The 24829-nt window shown below is 38.0% G+C and overlaps 1 protein-coding gene across 7 annotated transcripts in view; it reads right to left on the reverse strand.

The window, feature by feature from the left end:
• Window positions 1-12780: 12780 nt before the first annotated feature.
• CAMK2D (calcium/calmodulin dependent protein kinase II delta) overlaps window positions 12781-24829 on the reverse strand; it is a 292607-nt gene continuing 280558 nt past the window's right edge. For 4 of the 7 annotated variants that reach the window (XM_060105286.1, XM_060105268.1, XM_060105279.1 and 1 more), the window contains 4 exons: window positions 21419-21513; window positions 19277-19505; window positions 17319-17414; window positions 12781-16158 (listed from right to left, as the gene is read on the reverse strand). In XM_060105286.1, the coding sequence (XP_059961269.1) occupies window positions 17348-17414; window positions 19277-19505; window positions 21419-21513 (391 nt within the window). In that variant the 3' untranslated portion in view covers window positions 12781-16158; window positions 17319-17347. Of the gene's footprint in view, window positions 16159-17318; window positions 17415-18809; window positions 18857-19272; window positions 19506-21418; window positions 21514-24829 lie in introns of those variants that run through there. The other 3 variants (XM_060105303.1, XM_060105275.1, XM_060105296.1) reach the window with 3 other exon arrangements.

Raw genomic sequence — 24829 nt, forward strand, 5'->3', positions numbered from 1 at the left:
GAAATTTATTTATTTCTGAGATATACATTCTAAAATAATAACTAGAATTATGACTTGTAACATTATACCAGAACATATAAGATTTTTAGAAATTTCATGCAATGTCTGAAACATTTATATTAATATATTTCCTTACAAATAACCCAAAGAAAGTTTAGTATTAATTGCTTTTGTTTGTTTGTGTTTTTATACTGCAGGTTCTATTAGTCATCAATTTTATACACATCAGTGTATACATGTCAATCCCAATAGCTCAATTCAGCACACCACCATCCTCACCCCTCTGCGGTTTCCCCCCATTTGTTCTCTACATCTGTGTCTCAACTTCTGCCCTGCAAACCAGTTTATCTGTACCATTTTTCTAGGTTCCACATACATGCGTTAATATACGATATTTGTTTTTCTGACTTACTTCGCTCTGTACGACAGTCTCTGGGTCCATTCAAGTCTCAACAAATGATTCAATTTCACTCCTTTTTATGGCTGAGTAATATTCCATTGTATATATGTACCACAACTTCTTTATCCATTCATCTGTTGATGGGGATTTAGGTTGCTTCCATGACCTGGCTATTATAAATAGTGCTGCAATGAACATTGGGGTGCATGTGTCTTTTTGAATTATGGTTTTCTCTGGGTTTTCCCAGTAGTGGGATTGCTGGATTGTATGGTAATTCTATTTTTAGTTTTTTAAGGAGACTCCATACTGTTCTCCATAGTGGCTGTATCAATTTACATTCCCACCAACAGTGCAAGAGGGTTCCCTTTTCTCCACATCCTCTCTAGCATTTGTTGTTTGTAGATTTTCTGATGATGCCCATTCTAACTGGTGTGAGATGATACCTCACTGTAGTTTTGATTTGCATTTCTCTAATAATTAGTGATGTTGAGCAGCTTTTCATGTGCTTTTTGGCCATCTGTATGTCTTCTTTAGAGAAACGTCTATTTAGGTGTTCTGCCCATTTTTGGATTGGGTTGTTTGTTTCTTTAATATTGAGCTGCATGAGCTGTTTATATATTTTGGATATGAATCCTTTGTCCATTGATTCCTTTGCAAATACTTTCTCCCATTCTGAGGGTTGTCTTTTCATCTTGTTTATGATTTCCTTTGCTGTGCAAAAGCTTTGAAGTTTCATTAGGTCCCATTTGTTTATTTTTGTTTTTTATTTCCATTACTCTAGGAGGTGGATCAAAAAAGATCTTGCTGTGATTTATGTCAAAGAGTGTTCTTCCTATGTTTTCCTCTAAGAGTTTTATAATGTCTGGTCTTAAATTTAGGTCTCGAATCAATTTTGAGTTTATTTTTGTGTATGGTGTTAGGGAGTGTTCTAATTTCATTCTTTTACATGTAGCTGTCCAGTTTGCCAAGCACTACTTATTGAAGAGACTGTCTTTTCTCCATTGTATATCCTTGCCTCCTTTGTCATAGATTCGTTGACCATAGGTGCGTGGGTTTATCTCTGGGCTTTCTATCTTGTTCCATTGATCTATGTTTCTGTTTTTGTGCCAGTACCATATTGTCTTGATTACTGTAGCTTTGTGGTATAGTCTGAAGTCAGGGAGTCTGATTCCTCCAGCTCCATTTTTTTCCCTCAACACTGCTTTAGCTTTTCGGGCTCTTTTGTGTCTCCATACAGATTTTAACATGATTTGTTCTAGTTCCATAAAAAATGCTATTGGTAACTTGATAGGGATTGCATTGAATCTGTAGATTGCTTTGGGTAGTATAGTCATTTTCACAATATTGATTCTTCCAATCCAAGAACATGGTATATCTCTCCATCTGTTGGTATCATCTTTAGTTTCTTTCATCAGTGTCTTATAGTTTTCTGCATACAGGTCTTTTTTCTCCTTAGGTAGGTTTATTCCTAGGTATTTTATTCTTTTTGTTGTAATGGTAAGTGGGAGTGTTTCCATAATTTCTCTTTCAGATTTTTCATCATTAGTGTATAGGAATGCAAGAGGTTTCTGTGCATTAATTTTGTATCCTGCAACTTTACCAAATTCATTGATTAGCTCTAGTCATTTTCTGGTAGCATCTTTAGGATCCTTTGTGTAGAGTATCATGTCATCTGCAAACAGTGACAGTTTTACTTCTTCTTTTCCAATTTGTATTCATTTTATTTCTTTTTCTTCTCTGATTGCTGTGGCTAGGACTTCCAAAACTATGTTGAATAATAGTGGTGAGAGTGGACATTCTTGTCTCATTCCTGATCTTAGAGGAAATGCTTTCAATTTTTCACCATTGAGAATGATGTTTGCTATGGGTTTGTTGTATATGGTCTTTATTACATCGAGGTAGGTTCCCTCTATGCCCACTTTCTGGAGAGTTTTTATCATAACTGGGTGTTGAATTTTGTCAAAAGCTTTTTCTGCATCTATTGAGATGATCATATGGTTCTAATTCTTCAATTTGTTAATATGGTGTATCACATTGATTGATTTGCATATATTGAAGAATCCTTGCATCCCTGGGATAAATCCCACTTGATCATGGTGTATGATCCTTTTAATGTGTTGTTGGATTCTGTTTGCTAGTATTTTGTTGAGGATTTTTGCATCTATATTCATCAGTGATATTGGTCTGTAATTCTCTTTTTTTGTAGTAACTTTGTCTGGTTTTCATATCAGGGTGATGGTTGCCTCATAGAATGAATTTGGGAGTGTTCTTTCCTCTGCAATTTTTTGGAAGAGTTTGAGAATGATGGGTGTTAGCTCTTCTCTAAATGTTTGATAGAATACATGTGTGAAGCCATCTGGTCCTTGACTTTTTTTGTTGGAAGATTTTAAATCACAGTTTCAATCTCGTTCCTTGTGATTGGTGTGTTCATATTTTCTATTTCATCCTGGTTCAGTCTTGGAAGTTTATATCTTTCTAGGAATTTGTCCGTTTCTTCCAGATTGTCCATGTTGTTGGCATAGAGCTGTTTGTAGTAGTCCCTTTGGGTGCTTTGTATTTCTGCCGTGTCTGTTGTAACTTCTCCTTTTTCATTTCTAATTTTATGGATTTGAGTCCTCTCCCTCTTTTTCTTGATGAGTCTGGCTAATGGTTTATCAGTTTTGTTTATCTTCTCAAAGAATTAGTTTTTAGTCTTATTGATCTTTGTTATTGTTTTCTTTGTTTCTATTTCATTTATTTCTGCTCTGATCTTTATGATTTTTTCCCTTCTACTATCTTTGGGTTTTGTTTGTTCTTCTTTCTCTCATTGCTTTAGGTGTAAGTTTAGATTGTTTACTTGAGATTTTTCTTGTTTCTTGAGATAGGCTTGTATAGCTATAAACTTCCTTAGAATTGCTTTTGCTGCATCCCATAGGTTTTGGATCATCATATATTTTCATTGTCATTTGTCTCTAGGTATTTTTTGATTTCCTCTTTGTTTTCTTCAGTGATCTCTTGGTGGTTTAGCCTCCATGTGTTTCTGTTATTTACGTTTTTTTCCCTGTAATTCCATTTCTAATCTCATAGCATTGTGGTCAGAAAAGATGCTTGATATGATTTCAAATTTCTTAAATTTATTGAGGCGTGATTTGTGACCCAACTTGTGATCAATCCTGGAGAATGTTCCATGCACACTTGAGAAGAAAGTGTAATCTTATGATTTTGGATGGAATGTCTTATAAATATCAATTAAATCTATTTGGTCTATTGTGTCATTTAAAGCTTGTGTTTCCTTATTAATTTTCATTTTGGATGATCTGTCCATTGGTGTAAGTAAGGTGTTAAAGTCCCCCACTATTATTGTGCTACTGTCAATTTCCTCTTTTAGAGCTGTTAGCAGTTGCCTTATGTATTGTGGTGCTCCTATGTTGGGCGCATATATATTTATAGTTGTTATATCTTATTCTTGGATTGATCCCTTCATCATTATATAGTGTCCTTCCTTTTCTCTTTTAACATTCTTTATTTTAAAGTCTATTTTATCTGATATGAGTATAGCTACTCCAGCTTTCTTTTGATTTCCATTTGCATGGAATATCTTTTTCCATCCCCTCACTTTCAGTCTGTATGTGTCCCTAGGTCTGAAGTGGGTCTCTTGTAGACAGCATATATATGGGTCTTGTTTTTGTATCCATTCAGCAAGCCTGTGTCGTTTGGTTGGAGCAGTTAATCCATTCACGTTTAAGGTAATTATTGATATTTATGTCCCTATGACCATTTTTAAAATTCTTTTGGGTTTGTTTTTGTAGATCCTTTTCTTCTCGTGTTTCCCACTTAGAAAACTTCCTTTAGCATTTGTTGTAGAGCTGGTTTGGTGGTGTTGAAGTCTCTTAACTTTTGCTTGTCTGTAAAGCTTTTTTGATTTCTCCATGGAATCTGAATGAGATCCTTGCTGGGTAGAGTAATCTTGGTTGTAGGTTCTTCCCTTTCAGCACTTTAAGTATATCATGCCACTCCCTTCTGGCTTGTAGAGTTTCTGCTGAGAAATCAGCTGTTAACCTTATGGGAATTCCCTTGTATGTTATTTTTCATTTTTCCATTGCTGCTTTCAATAATTTTTCTTTGTCTTTAATTTTTACCAATTTGATTGCTATGTGTCTCGGCATGTTTCTCCATGGGTTTATCCTCTATGGGACTTGCTGCACTTCCTGGACTTGGGTGGCTATTTCCTTTCCCATGTTAGGGAAGTTTTTTTTTTTTTTTTAATTAAAAAAAATTTTTTTTTGGATGTTGGTGGTAGGATTTTATTAATTAATTAGTTTATTTTTTCTGTGTTGGGTCTTCGTTTCTGTGTGAGGGCTTTCTCTAGTTGTGGCAAGTGGGGGCCACTCTTCATTGCGGTGCACAGGCCTCTCACTATCATGCCCTCTCTTGTTGTGGAGCACAGGCTCCAGAGGTGCAGGCTCAGTAGTTGTGGCTCACGGGCCTAGTTGCTCTGCGGCATGTGGGATCCTCCCAGACCAGGGCTTAAACCCGTGTCCCCTGCATTAGCAGGCAGATTCTCAACTACTACGTCACCAGGGAAGCCTGTTAGGGAAGTTTTTGAATATAATCTCTTCAAATATTTTCTCTGGTCCTTTCTCTCTCTCTTCTCCTTCTGGGGCCCCTATAATGCAAATGTTGTTGCATTTAATGTTATCCCAGCGGTCTCTTAGGCTGTCTTCATTTCTTTTCATTCTTTTCATTCTTTTTTCTTTATTCTGTTCCACGGCAGTGAATTCCACCTTTCTGTCTTCCAGGTCACTTATCCGTTCTTTTGCCTCAGTTATTCTGCTATTGATTCCTTCTAGTGTAGTTTTCATTTCAGTTATTGTATTGTTCATCTCTGTTTGTTTGTTCTTTAATTCTTCTATGTCTTTGTTAAACATTTCTTGCATCTTCTCGATCTTTGCCTCCATTCTTTATCTGAGGTCCTGGATCATCGTCACTGTCTTTATTCTGCAATCTTTTTCTGGAAGGTTGCCTATCTCCACTTCACTTAGTTGTTTTTCTGGGGTTTTATCTTGTTTCTTCATCTGGTACATAGCCCTCTGCCTTTTCATCTTGTCTGTCTTTCTGTGAATGTGGTTTTTGTTCCACAGGCTGCAGGGTTGTAGTTCTTCTTGCTTCTGCTGTCTGCCCTCTGGTTGAGGCTATCTAAGAGGCTTGTGTAAGTTTCCATGGGAGGGACTGGTGGTGGGTAGAGCTGACTGTTGCTCTAGTGAGTAGAACTCAGTAAAACTTTAATCTGCTTGACTGTTGATGGGTGGGGCTGGGTTCCCTTCCTGGTGGTTGTTTTGCCTGTGGCAACCCAACAGTGGAGCCTACCTGGGCTCTTTGGTGGGGCTAATGACAGACTCTAGGAGGGCTCACTCTAAGGAATACTTTCCAGAACTTCTGCCAGTGTCCTTGTCCACATGGTGAGCCACAGCCACACCTCGCCTCTGCAGGAGACCCTCCAACACTAGCAGGTAGGTCTGGTTCAGTCTCCCCTCGGGTTACTGCTTCTTCTGCTGGGTCCCGATGCACACTACTTTGTGTGTGCCCTCCAAGAGTGGAGTCTCTGTTTCCCCTAGTCCTGTCAAAGTCCTGCAATCAATTCTCACTAGTCTTCAAAGTCTGATTCTCTATGAATTCCTCCTCCCGTTGCCAGAACCCCAGGTTGTGAAGACTGATGTGGGGCTCAGAACCTTCACTCCAGTGGGTGGACTTCTGTGGTATAAGTGTTCTCCAGTCTGTGAGTCACCCACACACCGGTTATGGGGTTTGATTTTACTGTGATTGCGCCCCTCCTACCTTCTCATTGTGGCTTCTCCTTTGTCTTTGGATGTGGGGTATCTTTTTTGGTGAGTTCCCGTGTCTTCCTGTTGATGATTGTCCAGCAGCTAGTTGTGATGCTGGTGTTCTCACAAGAGGGAGTGAGAGCATATCCTTCTACTCTGCCATCTTGTTTCCTCTCCTCTCTGATTATTTCTTCCCTGTAAATCATAACTGTTTTTGTGAGGCTAAAATTAAATGGATGACTCAGTATTTTCTTCTCTGGTAATTTCTCTAAGGAAATAATCAAGGATCTGTGCAAAAAGTAAGCTACAAGGATGTTCATGACTTATTGTTGATGGAATAAAAGTAAAAAGAAACGTGCATGTTCACCAATAGAGAATTGGTTAAATAAATAATGGTATATCATTTGGGTAAATAGTTTAGTATGAGGTTACTAAAAGTAATGGTATAGGAGCATATTGAAATGAAATTTGTTTATTATATGCCAGCAAGTAAAAAAAAACACAACTTATATAAGGGAACATATAGTATCATCTTATTTTTGTTTTATGTCTGTAATTGGGAGAACTGAACAGCGAGTTTTTCCTTCCTGTAGATGAAGAATGATAAAAACAAAAGATCCTCAGCATTTCAAGCCTCTCTTATGAAATAATCAGTAAAGGTAACAGGGCTCTGTCATTTTTCTAGTAAGCTTGGAGGAGAAGTAGGAAAGAAACCAAATCCATTAAGAATGAGAAAGGCTATTGGTGATCATGAGGCAACTAGCAATGTGTTTCCTTTTGTCAATGAAAATAATCAGTAAACAATCTATAATAAGAATAGAAAAGAGTTTTATTTGAGGACTAGCTTGGAAGCCCACTTCCCGGATTACTCTGAGAAACTGCTCTGGAGTAGCAGAGTTTTCAGCACAGTATTATATCTTGTCAGAACAAAGAAATGAACACTAACCTCATCAGGGTTACATTTTCTCAAAGTTTCAAAAAAAAAAAAAAGTACATCATGTACATAGCAAGTTAGCATGGCCATTCACCTGGGAAGGGAGTATTATCATCAAAGGATAATCAGCAGTGGCATGCCAGGAAGAGAGGCATTTAATCTTTGTTTTTTAACATGGACTTTAAAAAAAATAAATTTATTTATTTACTTATTTATTTATTAATTTTTTGCTGCATTGGGTCTTCTGTGCATGGGCTTTCTCTAGTTCTAGCAAGCAGCGGCTACTCTTCATTGTGGTGCACGGGCTTCTCATTGTGGTGGCTTTTCTTGTTGTGGAGCACAGGCTCTAGGTGTGTGGCTTCAGTAGTTGTGGTGCACAGGCTTCAGTAGTTGTGGCACATGGGCTCTAGAGCGCAGGCTCAGTAGTTGTGGTGCATGGGCTTGTTTGCTCTGTGGCATGTGGGATCTTTCTGGACCAGGGACAGAAACCATGTCCCCTGCATTGACAGGTGGATTCTTAACCACTCTGCCACCAGGGAAGTCCAACACGTATATTCTTTACTTATGGTCATTGTGTCTTTTTCTCTAATAATTAAAGCAGATGTACATTGTATGTTTGATAGGCCACAAACAGGCTGTTTTAGTTAGCATCAAACTGAAGTTAACTCATGTATAAGCCAGAATGACTTCCCCATATCTCAATATGTAAAAATTTCTTTTATCACTTTCTGTCTTGGAAGAATTAGTATTTGTTCTTGGGAGGGTGTGTGTATTCATGTTTTTAACAGATATGTTAAAAAAAAAAAAGAAAAAAAAGAGTGAATGTGGAGCACAAAGGTGGGATTAACTCAAAAGAGAAACTTGAGATTTCAGGCTGCTGGGATCTAGAGCTTCATTATCCCTCTATCTTTTAACTCCCTTTTTCCTTCTTTCCTGCCAAGTGGCATCATTGAATCAGCGTAGAAATCATATAGGAAACATTATACAGTTGACCCTTGAACAACATGGGGGTTAGGGATGCTAACTCTCCATGAAGTCGAAAATCCTTGCATAATTTATAGTCAGCTTTCCCCCTATACACGGTTCCTCCATATCCGCAGTTCTGCATCTGAGGATTCCAGCAGCCAGTATCCTGCAGTGGTGTCATGTTTACTACTGAAAAAAAATCCACATGTAAGTGGATCCGTGCTCTTCAGACCTGCGTTGTTCAGGGGGAAACTGTACGAGGCAAGGAGGCTTCTGCAGCCTCCGTGCCTCAAACCCTGGGGATGGCTCTTAGGGAATGGTAACAGATTGGGTGGTGAGAGACCGCTTTCATGACGTCTACCGAATGTGAGATATGTTTACCTGTGTAAATTTTAGGGAGTTTGGTGGCCTTAGCGTGAGTCAGAGAGCAGGACAGCCAGTTTAAGAACAAGGTAGACACCCACAGAGGCCATCTCCTGGCAAGGGGCCCTCTCCTGGGACAATTTTTATCACTGAGCCTGTAACAGAGTAGGTACTTGGTCAATGTTTCCTTCTGTTCTTGTTTCCTGCCTGTAAGGGCATTTAGTTTTGTTTTGTCTTTCCCACTCATCACGTTCAATTGCCAGCCTGGTGCCTGTTTGCCATCCCAAAGCACTTCATTCTCCCTGTCTCTTCATATATATGTAAGCTTATGCCTGTGTATATTTAGCATTTCATCTTTTAGCAGAGTGGTCTCAAGGTGGATGAGCTAATTTTTTTTTTTTTTTTTTTTTTTTGCGGTACGCGGGCTCCTCACTGTTGTGGCCTCTCCCGTTGTGGTGCACAGGCTCCGGATGCGCAGGCTCAGCGGCCATGGCTCACGGGCCCAGCAGCTCCGCGGCATGTGGGATCTTCCCGGACCGGGGCACGAACCCGCGTCCCCTGCATTGACAGGCGGACTCTCAACCACTGCGCCACCAGGGAAGCCCTGGATGAGCTAATTTTCTTACAAACTGAATGAGGGGAGGTGGGAGCGTGAGATCAGTGGTCACTTTTCAAATTTGTCCTCTTAGCCCTGCACCCTAGAGGGAGCCCCTCCCTCATAGTTTGAGTAGTAGGGAATCTAGTTCTTTTGTTTGGGGGTGAAGAGGTGCTTATGAATATATTCAAAGAGCAAATATGAGAGGAAGGTAAGGTCTGAGAATTAAGCCTTTTGGAAGAGAGACTGGTGACTAACCCCATCTTCAGTGGAAGATGCCTGAGTCACCTATATTTGCGACTGTGATACAAAAAGAGCATTGTACACATAACACCACGTCATCACAAATCAGTTCTTCCCACACACCAGCAAACTGTTGCTTCAGACCCCGCAGGAATAGGTTCTAGAGATGAACTGCCTGTTCTTTTGTTCACTTTGTGGAGCAGAATCCAGTGGGTGGCCTCTGATGTGTACTTAGTTGTTACACTCCCTGGGCTCGACATCCCACTTTCCTACTTTACTTATTTAAAGTGATAAAAAAGGAAAAACAGCACTGAAGAAATTGATCACTAAATGTGGTTTCAGGCACCAAGTGTTTTCTACTTTTTTTTTCGAGTTTTTCACTGAAGTTTGGGCAGGGTGTCTGGAGGGCTTAAATGGGCCCTTTTTTGGGTACTGGAGTTCTTGGAAGAACTTACAGTGGAGTGAAATGACTAAACTTTCTTACTCCCAAGGAGTTCTGTTGGGGGAGAATTCTCTAGCACTGAATTCACTGGGCACATCAGGAATATAACACAAGAGAGAGGCTTCTGTGGATGAGATGTAGAGTTTGGAGGAGATAACGATTCATTTTCTTTTTCTTTTTTCACCATTCTCATTACATGTATAGAATAGCAGCTTTAAAGGGGACGATAGAAACAAAGATTTTTTTGGACCTTCCCAATGTATTTGTTATATGACAATATTTGTTCCTAAACTTTTTGAATGTTTGATCCAGTCTCTGTACAGGTCTCCTCCCTTCTGTAGACACCCATAGTCTACGGGGAAGTAGCCCACCCCTAGCCCTGGGGCAGGTCCTTATCAGTCTAAGCTGAACAGGGTAAGGCATGTGAGCTAAGAAATACTTCTTTGCTGGGGGGTGAGGGGTGGCAGGTAGAGGAGAGAGAGAGAGCAATCCAACCTTCCATTGGATGTTGTCCTGTCCGGATGTGTCACTAGAAACCATGTCATGTATTTTGGGACCTTGAGGTCTTTTAAACTGGATTATAAAGTTTATACCCTTGGAAGGGCAAGCTGAAAAATGTTTATGTTGTTGTCACTGAATTTATCAGGTTGTTTATCCAGATTGTTTATCAACCCTAGAACTAATTCATCCATCTCTCGTTCTGTGAAATAATGCATTTTCCTTGTTAAGCTATTTGGAATTCAGTTTTCTGTTCCTTGCAGCCTAAAAAAGTTCCAAATTTGTACATTGATGCTGAAAGTTTATTCTTTAACTAAAGTTTTTTTTTTTCTTTCTTCAAGTAATTATGATGTAGGCAGTTCACAACCCTTGGCATTACTCTGAGGCAACTCATATATGGGCTGGGAGCCTCAGCTTTTCTAACTGTAAAAGAGGAGAGCAATTCATTAATTTATTTGTTCAGCTACAAATTATTAAGCACCTACTATGTTCCAAACACAGTTCTACGAGCTGGGAATATATCACGAACAAGAAAGAAAAAAATCTCCACCCTCATAAAATAGATAAAATGAAGAAACCATATGTTAAATAGTCATTGTAAGGAGAAAAAAAAAATTGGGGAAGGAAGATATGAGTGTCCTGTAGGAGAGTTAGGTCTGTAGTCTTGGATAAGATGGTTTGAAGTCTTAAATAAGGTGGTCAGGGAAGGCTTTACTGAGAAAGTGACCTAATTTTGCAAACAAGTAAGTGAAGGAGACAGCCACTTGGATCTCTGAGGAAGAGTGTTTCAACACAGGAAAAGACAATTGCAAAGGCCCTGAGATGGGAGCATGCTAGCATGTTCACAGAGGTAGTGTTAAAGGTAACGGAGCAGTATCAGGTCCAGCCTCGAAGGCCACTCTCAGGACTTTGGTTTTCACTCTGAGTGATAAGGGGAACTACTGGAGGGTTTTGTGCAGAGAAGTGACATGCTTTGACTTCTATTTGAACAGGCTCATTTCTAGCTGCTACATTAAGAGTAAACAGAAGAGAGATAAGAGTAGCTGAGAATCCAATTAGGGGGCTATTCCAACAGTATAGAGAACACGATGGTGATTTGGCCCAAGGGAGGTAGCAGAAGCCATTGTCAGAAGTGGTCAGATTCTGGTTATAATTTGGAGGTTAAAATGACGGGATTTCAAATAGAGGAATTAAGAGAGACACCAAGATTTCTGGCCTGATCAGAGGAAGAATTAAATTGTCAATTCTTGGAAACAGCTGTAAGGGGAGCAGGTTTTGACACAAGACGATTAAAAGCTTGGCTTTGGACATTTGGGGATGCCTAGTAGATCTGCAATGTAGATTTTAGGTAGGCAGTTGGATCTACATGTTTGGAGTTTAAGAGAGTGATCCAGGCTGGAGATAACGACATATTTGAGAGTCATTAACATAATTTAAAGTCATTGAGATTGGGTGCAATTATCCTGGGAGTGAGTGAATATAGAAAAAAATAGAAGCGTTCCAAAATTTAAAACCAGGTTTTTGAAAAGGGACCAGTTAGAGATTGGGAAGAAGCATCTAGAACGGTAGGAAGAAAGTTGGGCAAGTGTATTGTCTGAAGGACAAGAGAAAAATGTTTCAAGATTGAGACAGGAAGCTGTGTCAAATGCTGCTGAGAGAGCAGGTAAAATGAAGACTGAAAATTGGTCCCTGGAATGAGTAACTTTGGGAAAAACTGCTTTGTGGATTCGTGAGGGTGGGCTTAAGGGGACAGGAAGAGAGAGGTGGCAGGCAGCAAGCACATGCAGGCCTTTCAAGGAGTCTGGACATGAAGGAAAGAAACGGGGCGTTGGTGGGGATGTCTAGTGTAGAGGAAGCAATTTATGATGATGAGGTGAGGCGGGGAGACTTGCAATGCCTGCCAGCAGGTGTGAGGGGGAAGAGTGTCGGCCTCTGCCAGGTGCACAAACTATTTATCCACAGCAACGGGAGAGAAGGCCAGGTGCGTAGACAGAGATGCAGAGATGGCTTTATTTCTTGCTGTGAAGTCAGAAGCCGGGTCCTCAGGAGAACATTTCAGCTTACTTTTGAGAATTGTTTTATTTGACAGAAAAGCAGAAGTACCGTAAATACATCGTGCTGCTCTCTCAGGCCAAGGTGTTTTATGACTGCTTATTGTTCTGATCACGGACACATGGTTTAGTGTGCTGATAGTCATTATCTTTTTTTTTTTTTTTTTTTTTTTTGTGGTACGCGGGCCTCTCACTGTTGTGGCCTCTCCCGTTGCGGAGCACAGGCTCCGGACGCGCAAGTTCAGCGGCCATGGCTCATGGGCCCAGCCGCTCCGCAGCATGTGGGATCTTCCCGGACCAGGGCACGAACCCGTGTCCCCTGCATCGGCAGGCAGACTCTCAGCCACTGCGCCACCAGGGAAGCCCTCTCTCTTTTTTCTTTTTTTTTTTTAAATAAATATATATTCTCACTTTCATCTGACAAAGGAAACCATGGAAACAAACATTTGTAGAAGTCAGTAGAATTTTATTTAATGAAATCACTCAAAGGTTGTGCTTTCTGTGTTCACCCTTAAATTATATATAGTTTTTATTTACAGAGATTCAAAATTTCAGTTACTGTAGGCTAAGATTCTTTGAATTTCCCTAGAACATACTGATTTACTCCATTTCATTTTCCCTACTTTCGGCTAGATTACTACCTTGCTATTCCTCATTTTGCTGCTGAGACATTTGAATATGAGTATATCCTTACCAATATCAGTAAATCTACGTAAACAGGGCAGCTCATATCAAAATAAGAGTTCTATACGCTTCTGAGTAAGGAATAACTAGAACATTGGGAGTATTACTATCAGTGATTAGAACAGTTAGAGCTGCTACCATTGAATATTTTCCACCAAATAGTATTCTAGGTACTCTGTACCTATTATCTCTAACCTTCACAATATGCTTTTTTTTTTTTTCTTCTCATTTTACAAACACGAAAATGAAGGTTCAGAGGGAAGAGGCAAGTTGCTCAGAGTGTCAAAGACAACAACAACAGAACCGAACAATAAACCCAGGACTCCGATTGCACTGTGAGTTTCCCATTTATGGTTTGGCCACACTTCAGCAACTACTAACAACGTCTCCCTTCCTGGCCCTTATATGGAGCCACGGATACAAACACACAGTTCTTGCCTAGAGAGGCATTACTCCAGTAGAGAACACACAAAGATGTATTTCCGAAACAATGTGGTTGGTGGAAGAGGTGAACACAAATTATTATGCCAGTACTGAGAGAGAGAGAGCGAGCGAGCTTAGAGCATGGTCTAGGGAGGTTTGCTGGAGGGGATGATAGTCTAAATTGAATTTCAAGGAATGAGTAAGAATTAGGTTGAAGAAATAGGGGAAGAATATTCTAGAAACATAAACGTGTGGTGCTTTTAATACACTCAAGTTCAAGTTGAGGAGTAGCGGGAGATGAGGCACTTGCCTGTATGTTGGAGATGATAACACAGAAGTATTATAGGGTCAGGTTTGGGTTAAAAATGGAATCTAGCTAGCAGCCATGAGAAGGATGGAGTGGAAGGCACATTTAGAAATTTTTAGGACTCTTATTTTAACTGCTTTGTTCTCAGAAAAATTTCCCTAGGAGAGACAGATTTTATGCACACAGTAAGTAAACTTGTCATTATCATCACCAAGTACATTCTTAGAAGGAAGCTCAGCTCAGTAGCTTCATCTTTATGTCAAAGGTAAATTATGGACTAATGAGACCATATAGTGCCATTGGCACTAGCCAGTGTCACACATGCATAAATAAATACAGTACCTCTTAAGAAATAAAAATGGACACATTGTCAGCAGAAATCACAAATTTATTAACTCTTAAATATATCAATCAGTCATTTACCATTATGGCAAGAAATATATACAGTGTCCCACGGTAAACTGCAGTGTTTCAAAATGAGAGAAGATAATTAATAAATGTGTAATTTAATTGTGGTGGAGAGAACAAATCACAATTTCCTCACGTCTTAGTGTGGAAGACAAACTTGATCTACAGTAATACTTCAACACCACATGCTAAAAGTGTAAAAAAAAAAACACTCTATACCTATTTTTTTAAAAAAAAAAATACATGTATGCCACGTATAACTGCTGCACAAAAAGGTAAAAGAAATTAAAAAGGGAAAAATGAGGCCATTACTTTTTCACAGATCTCATTGGCAGGTTAACATGGCCCAATACATTTACTGTATATATTTATTTTATTTTAAATATATATTGTTTTAAATCGTGTAATAATTATCAGAAAAGCTTCAATCCATCTACCATACATCCACTAGCAACAATATCTAAAGTGATTAGTAATCAACACAGAAAGGTGAAATGAGAGAAAAGAGGGAGGGTTGATTTTTTTGTTTATTTTTTGCTTCTGCTTTAAAAATAGGCTTCTGAGGATTGTGAATTACTATTGTTAAAATAACGTTGATGAAGATACCATGCACTATAAAGCATTTCAGGGAGGAGAAAAAGCCCCACAGGAATTGAATAAACAAAGGAGAAATGAGAAGCACAGAGAAAACAGGGACAATCCCTCCCACCACCCCCCTTTCTTAAATAGGAGTTAGCAAACTCCTCGCAGGAAGATAATGTTACTCTGACACATGAGCGAAGCTACAAAAGCACAAGTCACAGAGACAGAGTTCAAAACAAACACTAAGGAGAATGGAAAACAACTGCAGGCCTCTCTAACTTCAGAAAACTAGCCAGTGATGACACAGGAGGTGTGCATCCTGCAAGGCAGAAGGAAGTGCCTTTGCACAAAATCCTGATCGACAACCAGCTTGGTACTCTCCTGGCAACTGCACCAATCAGTAAGACGTGGTGCAGGTACAGTAGGAACCTACTTGCTTTTATTATAAGTTTAAACAATTCTAATACCTCCAACATAGTTAGGATCCCTACGTCTCAACTCGAGCAGAATTACAAACTTTTGAAATCCTTGACATCGTTTTTATGGGCCCAGAAGATGAACAAAGCACTAGTTTAGACACCTCCAAAGCACTAGTTTAGGCCTCAGTTTGTATTTTACCTTCATTATGCAAATTTCACTTTTCTCACACTACTAGACAAAAAGAGAAAAAAGAATGAAAAACAGAAAAATATAAAGGAAGCAAACAAAAGTAATAAAGAAATAGGAGAAAATGAAGAAAAAAGAGCATAGGTTTGAAAAAGGAACAAAAAATTCAATTCAGCAAATTTCACCAGAACAGTGCAAGTATACCTTAAAGTGATCAAACTCGTCAATGACGTGAGTTTTTCCAGTTTACACAGTTTGACCAAAAAAGACATGACTTTAGGTAGTAGCAAACCCACCGATTCTCGCTTCCACATTCATAAGTGATTCTGCCCACATATCAACCCCTTTAATTGTTAAACAGCAACACAGCTTTCAGTGAAAAATCATCCATTTCAACCAGGATCACACCAGGAAACTGAAGGTAATTTCTTTTGCCTTTTTTTGTTAAACAAAAAAGCTAAAACAGATGAACAGCAAAGAGTTTTTAAAAACTTACATTTCTGTTACAAACTGTCATTCAAAGAACGATAATTTTGAAGTCTGTTAAGTCTTGGCATAAGCAGAGAAACTGGATGAGTAGGTTTGTACTTGGAGTATTGTGGAATTTTTTTTGTCTGACCTCCCCCTATTGTTTGCCAACAGTGATTGAAGTTTGCATGGAACATCTCCATAGTTGAAGTGTAAACAATGTATAGGAAGGAATATATGACAAGATGATGCATCACATATGCATTACACGTAGGACCTTCACAACTTCATGCACTCAGAAACATGCATGAAGAGGAGGAGAGGACGGCCCAGGGTTACCATCCAGGTGAGAACAGAGAATGCAGAAGTGGCACTGTTGATACTTAGCTGAAAGGAGAGAGGGGAGACATAAATTAAACTGTTTTACAAAGTATCACCAAATTGCTTTGCCAAAGATTAGGCTAGGCTACGATTTCATAACTCAGCAGTTAAGTAATAGATTGAAAATACTATGTATAAGAGATCTTTGCTTGCAGTCATTAAAAGAGAAAATGCACAATGTTAAGCAATTAATATGGATCTTCTACTTTAATCTGTCAATTTGTCCACACTGAGCTAAGCTAAAAATAGACAGGGACCCAGGCTGCAATCACATGATTAAATCTAAACATACAGTTCAAGCATTCATGTTTACCAGACAAATTAATAAATAAGTAGCATTATTTGGTTGAAAGAGACTAAAAGTTCAAATTCATCCTTTAGCTTCTGTCATTATTCTTAGACTCTGCTGGAAATCAAACCTAGAAGTCAATTTTACAGCCTCAAAAGAAGGGAAAACATGATTGTTCTTATTAAATTGGAGGTCTTCTTTCTTTAAACCAACAGCTGGGAGCACTACTTCTTCCAAGGTCTGACAAGGTTCAGTGCTTTGAATGGGGAAAAAATTCACAACAGTACCACACATATCTGAATTCTTCTAATCCAAGGTAAGAAGCAAATCTTAGGAAATAACAATGCAGGCATGAATTGAATTACAGTCAACTTTCAATTATCCTCTGGAATTACTCACTTTATGAGTTTTAAATTTCAGCTTGACTTCCTCCTCGTGGTCAAATACCATTATACTCAGTCAGGCAAGGCAAATTAATCTACGTATTAACCTTAGCCAAGCACAGAACAGGAACTGTAACCTCTTGAACAACAGTAAGACACCAAAACATCCTAGAGCCTGATATAAATTAGTTCTGGATAATTGAGAGTTGTCTGAATTGACCCAGATAGAATTGACTTTTGATGTGAGAATTCCAGGATATTCCAAACCTGCCACAATCCATATGCTGAAGGTAGGGTCTCCTCAGCATCTTAATACCTTGAAAATATGGGTTATGCTACACAATGGTGCCAAACGTTAGACTCAAGAGCTCATGCAAATATGGTTTTCACTGAAATAATGTGAGGAAATATCCTCAAAGGGAGGAAAAACAGCCATGCAGCTTTTCAGTCATTAGCTCCAATCACAAAGTATCATGGAGCAGGGTGTTACTTACAAGACCCACATATGAAGGGTTTTCAGGCCTTAGATGTTTTGCCACAAAGAGGTGCTTCCTGAGAAGTTTTCTTTCCCAATTGGAATACAAGATGGCCTATTAAGAGAAGCCCCATTTAAGCCACCTGGCATAAAATGAAGTTTTCTTAAATAGGCTCTATCCCATAAACACTTTAGGGAATTGTAGAAAAACCTAACCTTCTAGTACTGAATGAATGTAATCCCTTCTGTATTAACTGGCAATTTGTGTTGTACCTCTTTGGAGTAAAAAACACAGAAATGCACAAAAACAGTTGTCTTCATTATCGTTACATCTTTTTGTCTTTCTCTTACTTAGCTATTTTTTTTTGGAGTGAATTTCAACCTTTTTCTTTTTTCCTTACTGACCCACTTTTTACAAATCCAACAGTGATACATAATAAGGCTATAGAGAAGGCCATTGAAAACCACTGTGGTGGGACATTATTAAACTAAGACATTTTGATGGATTCTCTGGAGTGAGTTGAATGGCTGTTTGTGTGGCCTTGATTCCCCATCCCATGCCCCCTAGATATTAACAGGTAATCCTGGTGAGAGAATCTGGAATGAGATCAGCAGTTGGCCGAACTTCTACTGATTCTGAACACCCCTTCTTGTTCTCACCTCACCCCACTTTACTGATGCAACCTTAATTCCCATGATTTCCCTTGACTCGAGCTAGAGCCAGCCTTCCTTACTGACAATCCTCTACCACAGGAAGCTAACGTCTGACCCTGTGCTTTTCCTCATGATGCTCCTTGAACTTGGACTATCTTCCTTTTGTTCTTTCTATCCTTCCATTTCTCCAAATTCCACTCCTCAAGACCTTGTTCAAAATTCTATCTTTTATACACAGTATACTTCCAAACTGTTATAAACAGTTTGCTACATTGGTCATTCATTCCCTTCTACACTGAAGTTGATTATAAACTTTATTTTAGTTTTTTCTTTGGTACTGGTGATAAGTTGCTTTCTAAACCAGAATATAAGTTCCTTAAGGGCAACATCTTTCATCTTGCATTTTACCTGGCACAAGTTAAGCACCTATGTGATGTGCAATAAATATGTCTAATTATTGATTGGAAGAGCAAACATGACATCTGAGGTAGAGTGGTGTAGTGAGAAAGATGCTGAAATACCTAATACTTTCATTTTAAATGCTGTATTTCATAAATTTCTCCTAATATTTGTAATTGAGCACCAGTAGAAAAAAATCTATGAAATGAAGCTCCTGATATTATACAGTCTCCCCACAGTATGTGGGGGGGGATTGGTTTCAGAACCCCCAAGTGTATCAAAATTTGCAGATTCCCAAGTTCCTCATATAAAATGGCACAGTATTTCATATAACCTACACACATCCTCCCATATACTTTAAGTAACCTCTAGTTTACTTATAATACCTAACACAATGTAAATGCTATGTAAATAGTTCCCTGCAAGACAAATTTAAGTTGTGCTTTTTGAAACTTACTGGAATTTCTCCACCCCTGAACATTTTTAATCTGAGGCTGGTTGAATCTGTGAGTAAGGAAACCATGGATAAGGAGGGTCAACTGTATTGGTCATTTTAGAAACTTTTTCCCCTAATTTTTCCCCTTCCAATTGTGACAATGAAGTCATGAATAGTTTACCTTATTACATGAATTCTCCCTGATTTAACCATAAGAGAAATCAGCTTAATAGGGTATCCTCTAATTGCTATCTAAAACTATTGTGTACTTTCTAGGGCAAGTTTCAACCCACAAAAGGCTAGTCTGATTGATCTTTCTGGATAATTACAGACTGCTTCTCATGAAACATTAATTCCCACCAGTGTAACTGACCACTAAATGACCACTAGCATTAAATAACAGATGCCATGCTATTAACAATGGAATAAGTAAAAGACGCCGACCAGGGGTATATTAACAAAGAAGCTGACAGCCTGGAAATATTTACTTGATGGGTACTGTTCGCGACCCCGAGCGATGAAAATGAACATTCTGCCACTTTCCATCCCGGCGGTGCCACACACGTGTCTCTTCTGACTGCATTGTTTTTGGCATTCCGCTGCCATCCATGTACTGTGTGAGCCTAATGTATGCTATGCAGGCAGCATCATCGCCTACCAGATGTACATGGGGGTTCAGGATAATAGTGTGGATTGGTTTATTGCTTTTGGACAAAGCTGAAAGAGAACAACATGGAAAAGAGAATTTAGTTTCTATGTAAAGTAAACCAAAACCAATAATAACTTCAGTTGGGACCAATAAATAGAATGCCATTCATTCAACTATTAATTCTTTGCATTAATTGAATGCCTGGTACTGTGCAAAGTATAAAGAAAAAGAGCAGAAGTAAATACAGTCATTATTCTCTTTGACTCCCTTTGTAGTTAAATCATATGCCACTCTGAAAACTTTGAGTGAGAAAGCTGGAGAGACATATTTATTTATATTGGGAAGTGGTTAGCAACAAGCCATAATATGAATAGAGATGGAGAAGGGCTGGCCCAGGTACACGGAGCAGTTCCTGTCTTTCTAATGAAGGAACCACTGGGGCAGTTGACAGGGTATCCTGTGGGCTTGTTCATTTTTTTGTTAGTTGGTGAAGTACATGGGACAAGGAGAACATATCAAGCATGGAGACTGCTGTCTCCTAAACAGTCTGGCCATAGTGTGAATCTGTTTCCCCATCTCATCCTGTGGCTCCTTTATTTAGTAGTATCCATTCTATGTTAGTCCAGCTGTGGTCATTCAGTAAAAATCCAAAATTTAGTGTTGGCCATATAGCCTGATTCTGATTTTCTAGCTGTTTTCTTTGGTTGAGCAAGCCCTCACTAGGCTCCAGCCTTTGTTGTTTTGACAATAGCTATTTATTCTAGTTATTCAATGACTAAGAGATATGAAGATTTAGTGCAGATAATTGATTGATGATGCTACTCTCTTAGATCACTGAAAGAGGTAGAACTGTTTTACCTGTTATCCAAACACATCCTCCATTTTCAGAAAAGATCTGAATAAATTACTTAGTGCTACAGTCATGTAAAAAAGAATATCCTATTATGAAGAATATGTATTTATGGAAAGTAATGATGTACAGTGTTATGTTGAGGTAAGTTAAAATATTAATGGGTTAATTATTTTTTTACTACAGGTGAGATGGTGTCAATTGACAGTCAACTGAAGAAAAACATTATGAGATGCTGTCAATCACAGTGAGGGATGGAACAGAGAGAACAGGAGAACATTTACTGAAGCTTTGTTAAGGCCAATTTACCACATAATTATCTTTGCTTGCAAATGTCTAGTGCATATAAGACAAAGCAATTCATTAAATGTAAAAATCCATGCCAAGGCAGACATTTTCAGTGCTTATAATTACTGGACGTGAGCTTGATTATCCTAATCATTACTACAGTTCCTCTTTAATTCATCAAAATCTCACTGCAAAAGGTGAATTCCCTCCCTGCATCATGCAAACACAACATGATACCTAATGTCATTAGGTGTGAGGAAAAGGAACTTCTGGCTTACGCTTTTCTTGGTGACATGAAGGAATTCTGCAGGAGTTTGTTTTGTCACTTTCTCTTTCCTCTGAGGCCATTAAAATTCTTGTAATTGGAACTGAAATATTTATCTGATTACCCATCTTCATTTATATTTTACCTTGAAAAGGAGCACTAATTATGCTTGAAAGCCCTCCTCTATGTCAAATATTCTGGCATGCTGTGGTTTCTTTTATCTTTTCATATACAATGTTTTATGAAAACCATTTTCATAAAACGTTGTTTTATGAAAAATTCAACAATTTTTGGTCACTAATTTGACAGCTTATATTATACATTCACTGGGACTTCTATGGGGTATATTCAATCAACATCACTTTTTTATATAAACTTAGATACTTTTCAAAACATACCAAAACTCTTAAGGCTGTCATGTTTTTCAATTTCAAATACAAAAATTTTAAAGTACGATGCAAAATGCTGGACTAAGGTAAAAACTCTCATTGCAGCAAAGAGCCAAAGAATCTGTAAATTTGGGAGAAATTCAGAGAGAATTTGGAAAAGGCATGATATTAAATATAGAATAAATGTACCATTCTCAAAGTAGAATCGATGAAAGTCCATCCCTTCTACTAAATTACCCAAAGCTTCAGGTTCAAAAGCAGTAAGGCCTGGGTCACAGATTTTCCTGTAGGAAAAAAAAAATAATAAATGAGTTAATGTATTTCATTGTTTCACACATATCTATTCTTATTTATCAGCCAATGAAGGAGTTTTTTTAAAAAAACACTACAAATATAAAATTTCTATCACAGGGCTTGGCAAGGTGGTTTGAGGAGCAGACCCTAAAAAGGAATATTGCAGAGACCTCAGACAGGGGCAAGACAATAAAACCAGCTCCAGCAGGTGAGAATCTATCACACTTTAGGAAGTTTCCTTTTTTAAAATGTCTACTTTTCAATTTCCAAGGCGAACTCTCTAGGCTTTCCCCAGTTTTTCTAATTCCCTAGTACTTTAGTTATAAGTTTATTATTTTTTAAATGCTCTCCAAGTCCAGGCTACCCTCCAAGTCCTATAAAATCAACTTTGGCTCTGAAATTAAATACTTTCAGAATAATTTTTGATACCATCTACATTCATATCAAACGTATATATGATTGATTTGAAGGCAGGTGTCTTATCCTACACTTTCTGGCAATGTCTGACAGACTTAAGTAAACTTTAATTAACAAGCTTAATTGACTTAAAATAAAATTAATGAGAGATTCAAATGCACATTAGTTTTCTTTTTAATCCTAGAAATGTAATTCAAGAAAAAAATATACTATTTTAAATATTCAGAGAAAGCCGATGGGCTTTCTTGGAAAAATTTATTTATTCAACAAAGAATTGTTAAACACTTACTATGTAGCAGATATTCTTTGAAACAAACAATTATAACACAACAATTAATACTGGAATGGAAATAAATACAAAGTGCTCAAAAACCAGATGACCTATATGTGAGAAAGGAAAGTTGAGCTGGGCTTTCCGGAATGAGTAGGAGTTTTCCAGGTGTGTGGAAGGGGGTAGGCAGAGGAGGGCAGCAAGTACAATGGCAGAGTATGGCTGGGGAATGATGGGTAGTTGCTTGATATGGTGAGCACTGGGACTGGGTATGTATATAAGTCCCATGGAAACAGAGGAGAAAATATTTCCTTGGGCCTGTGGTGATCAGCTTAGGCTTCTCACAGAAGGTGCCGTAAAATCTGGATTTGAAGAATTAGTAGTTCACAAAGTTAGATAAAAGGAATATATACTGAAAGATTTTGGATCATTTATTAATTTGGTGGGACTACATCTAATTTTGTATGGAAATTGCCCATTTGGGAGGTAAAATGTTTTAACTGTTCAACAGAAATGCAAGTTTCAAAAGGCTCACTCATTAAGGTTCTTGAACGTATGGTTCACAGAGTTTTGGAACTGATTTTTTTTTAAGAATACTTTTAAAGTAAAAAATCACAGTGGTTATTCATTGTGGTAAAGAAAGCCTTAGTTGCGGGTGGGGTGGGAGTGGATGGGGATTTTAAACTTTGCCTCAGACTTCCTGGTGGGCAGGTATTAAAGCTCAAAGTTAAATATACATAATCTCTAAGTAGTAAAACAGGAAAAACAGTGTTCCCATGGTAACAGGACTTTATTCTGCCAGGGGCTATTACTTTCTCTATAAATATGACTTTTGGTTGTCAACATTAGTGAATCAAAATTTTTTACTACTTTATATCAGCACCAAAATCACCTGAGAATCACTGTACGATGATGGACCCTTTTACCCAGCCATTGAGTCAATATACTTGAAAACCTGTTAATGTGGTCTTTCTCTCTCTCATATGTTTCTTCTATGTAAGTAATGTATGTATGTATCTCTCTCTCTCTTATCACAGGCTTTGGATTAATAAAAGATTCACAAAGCTGCCACTTGACCTGTGGGTGTGTATGCTCTGAACAGGTGTTCTAAGGACCAGCTGACAGGACTGTACCAATACATTCTACCATGCAAAAAGCTCCCAAATGGAAGGTCCTCTTGGATTATCCCTGGGTCTGAGTGTACAAAATCAAGCCAGATTACAGACAAAGGAATGCGTGAACTGATGTGATTCCAAGGAATTGCATTATTTAAAATACCCTATTTTAAAGTGTCTGAGAATATAGGAAATGCTATATTTTGCCACTTTTTCCTGGCTAACACCAACAACAAAACACACTCTACCAATCTGCAGGGGAATGTTATTCCAAAAGATTTATACCCTAAGTATATTATATTTGAAGAATCATATGGGTCTAACAAAGTTATATCAGCAAAAAGAATAAAAGGGAACAGGTCTTATGGCACAGAATTCTAAACAGCTCTTTAACAACTGTTCAACTGTTTAATTCTCTGACAAGAAACAGTGTTCTTTTAAACTCCATTTCTTACTATTTCTTTCATTCTAAGTATACTTTTATTAGGTCCTGTTAAAGAATTGATAAATACAAATACATATATATGTATATACTTGTGTTTGTATGTATTTGCACACACATTAATTTAATTTATAAGAAGCAGTCCTGGATTTAATTTAGTTCTTATATTCAGTTACTCTCTTCCATATTTTATATTTGGCTATCTATTTGTAACTGATGATAAAAAATATTTTATTATATAAAACTTGGAAAGAAGCAGGAAATAAAAAAACAAAACACACAGTTTCATCTCCCAGAGGCAATATCTTTTTTCCTTTTAAAAACCAATTTGTCATATTTCATTCTATTTTTATATTTTCTGTTATGAAGTTGGAATAATTATGTACACACACGTTTATATCCTGCTTTATCTTCAGTGAATACTCATAAGCATTTTGCCAGATCGCTAGAAATTCTGCATAAGTATCCACGGTACCAAACACACCACATATTAATTAATGTTACCATAATGTTGGACATATGAGCTGTTTATAATTTTTCACTATTTTGAATATTGATTCCATAAATATCTTTGCTCACACTTTTTGTCCCTGTTTTAAATTCAAAATTCACGTCCATGTTAAATTTTTATAACTAGGAACATAGGGTTAAAGTAGTGATTTGAACCTTTGGAAACACTTCCTGGTATATAACTGCGACCCAAACCCCTGCTGTCACCACCACTCTGAAAGTCTGTCCCCATTTATACTCCATCAGGTGGTGGGAAAAGTCACTACTGTCCTGCAGTATCTGTGCTCCTTTGGTGATCAGCGGAGTTTTTATCCCTGCTGATTTGATCGGCAGAAACCCTCCTATATTCAGATTTGCACACAATTAGTGGACATCAACATGCTTTCATTAGTTTACTTGTCATTTATATTTCCTCTTTTGCTAATAGCTCAGTTCCTTTACCTATTTTTCCACTTTTCAACCTTATCTTCTCAATCTAAATTAACTTTTGACACATTTTACAAATATTTTTCTGGGTTTTTTTTTTGTCTGTTTTATTTTGGCTTTAAAAA

This window comes from Mesoplodon densirostris, chromosome 1 (assembly GCF_025265405.1).
Source record: "Mesoplodon densirostris isolate mMesDen1 chromosome 1, mMesDen1 primary haplotype, whole genome shotgun sequence".
Classification (NCBI taxonomy): Eukaryota; Metazoa; Chordata; class Mammalia; order Artiodactyla; family Ziphiidae; genus Mesoplodon; species Mesoplodon densirostris.